Below are 8234 nucleotides of genomic sequence, written 5' to 3' on the forward strand. Positions count from 1 at the left end.
GTGTTTCCATACCTTACACAGATGTAGTTAGTCTCTTAAGGCAACGCATGTGTGAAGCGTGGGGGAGACATTCATATAATTGTGTGCACAATGAAAATGTGGGTTCATGGTTTAATACTCTCGATGTCCAAGTTAATACTGTACCTTGGTTCTGTAAAAATAACATTTTTTTAAATAGGAAATTTTATTCAATTATTTGTCGTATGCGTTTTGGTCATTGCAGATTAAATTATCATCTTCATCGTCTCAAAATGGTCAGCTCAGCATATTGTGATTATTGTCAATTGCAAAAGGTTCAAACACTACATCACATCTTTTTTGAGTGTTCGTCTTTCAACATTCAGCGCCTTGTGTTGTCGGATGAGCTTCTAAAAATTTACAAAAATCCTGAAATGGTCCCGCTTAGCTTACAGGAGTTGCTTATGAATGCTTCAACTTATATATATTTGTACAGATTCATATTGGAAACAGTTAATTACATTTAAATGTTCATAAAAGTTAGCATTACCTTTGTATATATAATTTATATATAGTTTTTAAAATATTCTATTATATTTGTCTAATTTATGGTGTATATAAATAAATAATAGCATATGAATAGGGGAAAAAGGTGAAACCTATAAATAACATTAACTTGACGTAAAAAATACGTTGACACTGTCTTTAAAAAAAAAAAAAAAAAAAAAAAAAAAAAATTGATATGACTTGACATGAAATTATGCCTTTAACGGCTGGATTAGGAAAAAAAAACCTGGATAATAAAAGAAGACAATGACTTGACAAAAATTATTGATTTGACATGAATTAAACACGTATGACAAAATTTTAAAAAAATATTACGAAAGAAATAAATACCTACGAAAGACTAGGCAGTATGGTCGAAAGACTTTAGCCTGCCCTATGGGCAAAAAAAAAAAAAAAAAATTATTTCACTACAAAAATAATTAATGATGTGCATAATAGATCATTCGAATAATTTGAGTGCACATTTTTTGATTCATTATTAAAACTAGCCAGTTTCTGAATATAGACCAAAGGTTTTCCGAAAACAATTCTTTACAATAGCAAATAGCATTTTTGACGTTTCGGGCTTCTTGGCAACACATACCGGCGGGATTGTCAAAATAAAGTCTTTCACATGGCTACTAAACATTGTGAAAAACGAAAAGAATTAAATAATTTAAACTGTTTTTATACTTAATTCCATGTATGTGAATGCTACAGTTAGTAATTGTTACTACAAACCTTTAAAATGCAAAGTGAACCGTGTGCAGTGTGTAGTGGTACAGAATTAGAGTTAAAAGATGGGTTTTACTACTGCATGGAATGTGGTACCCAAAACACAGATGTACGAGAGACCGTGGTGGAAGACAAGGCTTTGGGAAACGGCACCTTTGCTGTAGGCACGAGAAAGAAAATCCTAACAAGAGATAATGAAACTCAAAGTAAGTTTAAATGTTCATGTTTTCAGAATTAATGTCTCTGTGGTGATCTTTGATAAAGACTCTTTTGTTTGCAATACGTATAACTAAGACGACCCACTGACCTATAATTTTAGTCTTATTTGTTATGCAAACGCATAAAACCTACTACAAAGCATGTAGTACATAAATATAACCTCTCATACTAATATAAAAATTACCAAATTATGGCATTTCTCGTCAGTTTAATAAGAGTTTTAGTCACTATGATGAGGAAGACACCTAGTTCTAACCGAAGATAACAGGATAAAACTAAGCTTAGCCACCTGTGGCTGGCTTCACCTAAGTGTAGCCACATCACTGGCTTTGGCTGTAACCACCCTCGCTTCGTTTGGGTAAAATATTATAGCTGATAAAAACTAGCCTATGTCCTTCCTCAGGCTCACCTCTGAAATTATTAGTGTTTCTCCACTCTAATATACATATATTATACACATAAACCTTCCTCTTGAAACACTATCTGATGTTATGTTCATCGTCACAAATTATATCTCTTATGATCTACAAATATAAGTGAGCTCAGTTTCTGTAGTGAAACCAACAGAATTTCAGACATGTAAAGTATTATTTTCTAGTAGGCTATCTAGAATAACTTCTTAAGTTATCTTTTGTAAAATGTCTCAATTGTGTTAATTTAAGGGAAAGAGCGAGGTATCCCAAACACAATTATTTCTAATTTACTTGCTTACTTTGATTCAACTAAATATAGCCATTCATCTTAATTTTTATTTTATTTTCAGTGAGCGCAGAATGGTACAAATGGCACGCCTACAACTTCATAATATCAGGTTTGGCCGATGAACTGGTAGTGGCTGGAGCTAAACCCAGCTTTAAGCTAAAACTCCTGTGGATCTGGACTCGGTACATGAAGAAATATCAGAAGAAAGAGGATATGGGGTGAGGAAGACAAAAAAAAACATTTATTTTAATATTTATTTATCAATAACATCTTCTAGTTACACTACTTACAAACCCAAGAATTGCTGAACCGTTTAAGCTGAAAATAAGAGGGAATGTAGCTTAGACCCTTGAGAAGGACATATTCTCAGGTTTTGTCACCATCCAGCTACAGGAAGCAGTTATCTTGGGACGTAGGTGAAACTGTGGACGGAAGCTGGTTTAAAGTATAATAAGGTCACCAGCATTGAACTCTTGGCACTGATAATACATATAAGTAGCTCCCATAAACTGAAATCCTATTTTTTGTTACTTATGAAATAATATACTAAATATATGAAATAATATATTATAGATAGTTCAACTCAGATTTGCGCGCGGCCCTATGTGTGCGTCGGCTTGTAAATATACAACTTTCATTCGTGTGACAGTGACGTCGTCCGAGCATGACGTGTTCTTATCGCTTTTTGTTATGGGTACAGTCGTTTACGAAAATGTCTAGTTCTTCACGGAGAAAATGTTTAAGGAGTCAGGTAGCGTTTCAAAAAATGAAACAACATACAAAGCTTTTTATTATTACATTTTACAGTTTTTCATTATTTTCTCATAGGTTTTTTCATATTGACGTTGACAGTATCTAAGAAATAAATGAGGTGAAATATCTAAGATGAATTAAATACTCCTTACATATTTTCTAGATCTCGGGGTACGCGGACAATAAATAAAAGTGTGGACTAAGAATGTAAAAAGACGTATAATCTAGTATAATAATGTAAACAAAATGTGTGGGGAATTTTAAAAAATAATATTGCTTCGCATAATGTCGACCAAAATAAGACGGAAATAATGAAACTCATAAATGAACGTTTAAGTCATATTGATGAAGGGATGTTGGGTAATACTTGTCGACATGTACAAAAGAAAAAAGAAAAATACTATAGACATTTTGACATGGAGTCAAAATTTATAATTTACCTCAGTGAGAGTAGCGAATCAAAAATTCATCATTTGATTTTTCAAGTAGCGATTCAGAATCATTATAAATAAATAAACATTAAATTACGTAATAACTGTTTTTCTTTAAACAGCCGTAACCCCTAAATAACTGTATTTGTACCCGACTGTACCTCTTGTCACGCACACAAAGTCACTGTGTATGTACAAGGGTTACCCACACATAAGGCCGCGCGCAAGACTGAGTTGAACTTACTATACGAGTAGCTGAAGTTGCTATTAATATATAAAAGACATTTTTAAGGAGGTTCTAGAAATTCATAATCAAATAAGTTTGTATAAGCAAACACTGAACAAAATTGTTTTATTGTTACAGGCTAGCAAGAAATCCTGCAGACGGAAATGCAGAAAATATAACACTCCCAAGTTTTATGGTGGAAGAAAATAGTACCAGTAACCCGGTACCTGATGAGGAAACTGAACAAGATATAGATGAAGGAGCAAAGAAACCTTACAAAAAGTATGTTATCGTAGAAGGCTCTAAGAGAGATATCAAATTCCTATCTAGAGGAGTCATAATGGCCATGTTATACTTAGCACTAAATCTAGACGAGAGTGACATCCAACTATCTCATATTATAAGGTTCATTAAGGAAAAACATCTAAATTTTTCCAACATTACAAGATTTTTACCCAAAGATATAAATGTGAAAACTATACAAGGACAGTGGACTTCATTTATTAATAGTAAAGTATGTAACGTGCATACTGTGCGAAAACTTGCTATGTCACTCTTGAGGAAATTAGATTTAGGAACACCAAAAGTACCAAATTTAAGGAAAATAGTTGATAATATTCTGACGGAACTGTGTCTGCCGAATGATTTAAAACCTTTGGTTTACGCGTTAATGCATTTCAACCGGTGTGAATTCATGGACGTGAGTAACAAAAATAAAGATCATTTGATAAAATTGCCCGATTACGAGGGCATAGTCATGTCTTACGTACTTGTCGCTATGAAGATGTGTTTTGGCCTAGATGGCCATTATGAAGAGAAACTATCAGACGCAGTAGAAAAGATAAATAACGACCGTAATCTTCCAAAATCGCACAAAATTGGAAAGTACTCAGAACCAAGTACAAGGCTGTTTTCGTTTAGAGAATGGTGCAGTTATATGCAATTTAGGAAGATGACACTTTGTCAATCTTGTCTGAATATGGCAGAACAACATTGTTTAGATATAGACGACTATGTTTATATGGAACATGTGGGTGAAATGACAGAGAATAATAAAGACTTGCAAGATGAAACCGCAATGGATATAATCAGCAGGATACCTATAGAGGACGAAGGGAGAGTTATTCCCAAACATCTGTTTTTACCGTCTCTCACGCCAATGTCGGATTACACTGAGATCATAATGGATCACAGTCAAGACCCAGGTATGATGAGCGAAGATTTCACTCAATATTCTCTTAAATATGCTTGTGAACATTTAGAATTGGTCGACACAAATGCAGAAAACATTATCAGAGGTGTAAGTGAAGATGGCAAAATTACCAACGAACTTATTCTAGGCACAATAATACAAAAGAAAAGTAAAACTGAAATGGTTTATGTTAAGAACTGTGAGAATAAAAATTGGATGATAACAAAACCACCTAAAATGGAACATGTTTTGTGTGATGAAGAGCAAAACACTAGTAATGGTGAAGAGCAAAATATAAGTAATGACAAAGAGGGTGATCAAAGTACGATTGTTGAAAAAGAAAGTAATCAAAATGTGAACAATGACAAGGAAGCTGATCAAAACATAGGCAATGTTAAAGAAAGTGATCTGAACATGAGTGAAGACAAAGTTGATCAAAATATCTCAAATGACAGGGAACCTGATCAAAATATCTCAAATGACAGGGAACCTGATCAAAATATCTCAAATGACAAGGAACCTGATCAAAACATGAGCAAAGACGGAGAAAGTGATCATGGTTATGATTCAGAACACCCAGCAAGTGAAAAAGTAGTTTCCCAAGATATCCAAATTACCTTCGAAGAGGTAGATGAAAACGATCAGCCCGTAACAGAGGAACAAAGACCAGTTATTATAAAAGAAGAAGATAAAGATAACAATATTTTCGACGACACATTTTTAGAGCTAGATATAAAAGATCAGATCGAGCAAGAGCAACTTGAAGATCTAAATATCGAAGATCAGCCTTGGCAGAATAATCATAGTATCCAAGAAGATCGCGCGAGTATTAGCGATGTTTCCGATTTCGGCTCCGAAATGACGCAATTCAATCCAGATACTTTCAATAGGGAACAAACTATTAAAGAGTTAATTTTAAATGCTTGCAAAAAATATAAAATTCCTGCTCCCCCTGAGTATAAAACCAAAGAAAAAGTACAGAGGAAAAGGAAAACTGGAGTGTTTGGTAGTGACGATGGTCCGAGTGTACCTAGAAAAAGAAATAAAATCAACAAAAATAAAGTAGAAGAGCTAATTAGTAGTTACAAGACTCAGATGCAGTCAGATTTACTAACTAGAATGCAAAATGATGTCCATTTAGCTATTCAAAACCCTAGGTTAGATGAATCAGCTAATCCGGCTAACGAACCAGATAGTGATGCCTTAAGTGTGAGAACTTCCGTAAGTGTTGGCAATGCAGAAAATCAATCAATTGTTGACCCACAAAGTAGTGTAATACAACAAAACGATAATAATATGGAACAAAATCCAGAAGAAACTGAAGTTATAGATGAAGAATATGAATCGAAACTGTTCGAGAATGACGAACAAATGGAAGTAGATGATCTCATAAAGAAAAGTGATCCTAAATTTGACGAAAAGAAGTACAATACAGAACAATTGTATATAAAAGTAAAGGAAGAAGATGTTAGTGTAGATGATATTTTCGATTTATCCATCAATCCTGAACTAGAAGAAATAATCACTAAAAAGATTGAACAAAACAAAGATCGTGCGGAATTTGAGAATTTGAAAGCTGGGCCTAGTAAAGTGAAAACAAAATATGAAAGTGATTCTGAGGATGAAATCCCGTTAAAAACTATACAAGAAGATAAGAAGAAAATAGAGGAAATGTTAGAATGGGAAGAGAATTTTGAACCTTTGATAAATAAGGATGATTTACCAGAATTTAAATACTGGGTTAGGCATTACGACAAGGATTTCATGACTAGATCACAGGATTGGCACAAAAAGTTTGATGACGAATTAAAGGAGAACACTCCAAGTAGTTTCTTCTTCGTCATTGGAGAATGCGCCGCCATTTTGAGTTCTTCAACTTTTACTCTGTACAAACACATGCAGAATCTGGAGAGTTACATCATTGCTAGGGCAAAATAGTGTATTTTTTAATCTGACTCAAACGGGCAAATATGTCACGTGAATGAAAGCGATTCGGCGTCATAATGCGTTGCCGGATAACGGAGGATTTCAATAACATATCGTCTGTGGATTAGCTTACGAGGAGATAGTAAATTGACATTAGCTCCGTGCAAGACATTTCAGATTCCTATCTCTAGTACCTAAACTGATAGAATATTGAAATCCGTCATGAATTGTGGACGACAGAAGATTTGTGGACTATCTGTTGACGATAAATCAAGATAATATGAAGTGAAATGTTTCTTAATTAACTTATTACGTAGAAAATATGTCTGGATTTTTATCCAGGCAAAACAAATCAGGCACAAATGATTTTGTATTTAACGACTATTTTTAAGAAACTCCTGTGATCTCGTAAGATGTGATAAATGTTTTAGAACAGTACAAGAACTTTATAAACCGCGAAATATTTTTTTTATAAACCACGATATTGGCTTAGTAAAATTAGCATAATTTTCATGAAGTATGAATCATGATAAGTCATAATTATGACCGCCTGACCCATTTAATTAAAATTACTGTAAATACAATTATGTTCTAAGAGTAATTAAGTTTAAGCTAATTAATATGTTAAGTTTTAACCTGTGAGATGAATCCATTAAAATTGTATTGTGTTATAATTCTCTGTATTTATTTACATTTTTCTACCCTATCACATGGTTAAATACATTCATATAATGAGGGCCCTACGCATCTTGTCGCATGGTAATATGTAGGCGACAACGCTGCGGCATGCAGCGCCGCAAAACGCGTAATGTGGCGTTTGAGAAGTATCTTAAAGTCGTACGATACGGGGCTATATACGATACAGTGATAGGATCGAGCAATTGATACATGTCTGAACCCGACTTTTGTAGTCGGTAGACGGAGGTATAAACACCAAAAAGTTCTCATATCAGGTCAGTTCCATTAACTGGCTGGTAGTAAAATACGAAACCGTTTTATGCCAAACAATAAGATTTCAAATATCAATTTGGCATTTCAGTCAGGGAACCCAAGGAATATCATTTGAGAATTAACGAAAAATGGTGATTAAAAACTGTGGCCGATTATTGCGCTCTACTTTTTTGCCAGCTGGCCTCTTAAAGCGGGAGTTTGCCCAAGTGGGCCATATAATATCAACTCCACCAAGAGTCAAGTGTTCTTTAATGGTAAGTTAAGATTTTTAGATGGGACTACTCGAGAAAAACTTGTGTTCAGCACACACAGGTGTCTAAATATTATTTCAGTTAATATATTTCAGCTTTAATAGCCTCAGACGACCTTATAAAAGTCGCCGGAAGACGCTGGATGCAGGTCGCCTCCAACAGGTATCTGTGGAGAACCTGAAAACCTGGGACCCTGGAAGGGGGAGGGCTATGTTCAGCAGTGGACGTCCTATGGCTGAGATGACGATGATGATGATGATGAATGGCCTCAGAATAAGGCTTACAGCTAGTACCCAATTACGCCCCAAACTTGATCTTCTTGAAGAAATGCTACTAAGTACATC

The 8234-nt window shown here is 34.4% G+C and overlaps 1 protein-coding gene across 1 annotated transcript; it reads left to right on the plus strand.

The window, feature by feature from the left end:
• The first annotated feature begins 1109 nt into the window (after positions 1 to 1109).
• Positions 1110 to 7362, plus strand: LOC124641990. Its single transcript, XM_047180279.1, has 3 exons — positions 1110 to 1445; positions 2222 to 2378; positions 3709 to 7362. Exons 1-3 carry the CDS (start codon positions 1253 to 1255, stop codon positions 6698 to 6700), a joined length of 3342 nt encoding a protein of 1113 aa, XP_047036235.1. The 5' UTR covers positions 1110 to 1252; the 3' UTR covers positions 6701 to 7362.
• The last annotated feature ends 872 nt before the right edge of the window (positions 7363 to 8234 follow it).

This window comes from Helicoverpa zea, chromosome 23 (genome assembly GCF_022581195.2).
Source record: "Helicoverpa zea isolate HzStark_Cry1AcR chromosome 23, ilHelZeax1.1, whole genome shotgun sequence".
Classification (NCBI taxonomy): Eukaryota; Metazoa; Arthropoda; class Insecta; order Lepidoptera; family Noctuidae; genus Helicoverpa; species Helicoverpa zea.

Bases quoted from the DNA above. Each gene is read 5' to 3' on its own strand.
- LOC124641990 (XM_047180279.1), top strand. From the start codon at position 1,253: ATGCAAAGTGAACCGTGTGCAGTGTGTAGTGGTACAGAATTAGAGTTA. The intron at 1,446-2,221 runs GTAAGTTTAAAT...TTTTATTTTCAG, and splicing joins AAGAGATAATGAAACTCAAA to TGAGCGCAGAATGGTACAAA. The intron at 2,379-3,708 runs GTGAGGAAGACA...TTATTGTTACAG, and splicing joins CAGAAGAAAGAGGATATGGG to GCTAGCAAGAAATCCTGCAG.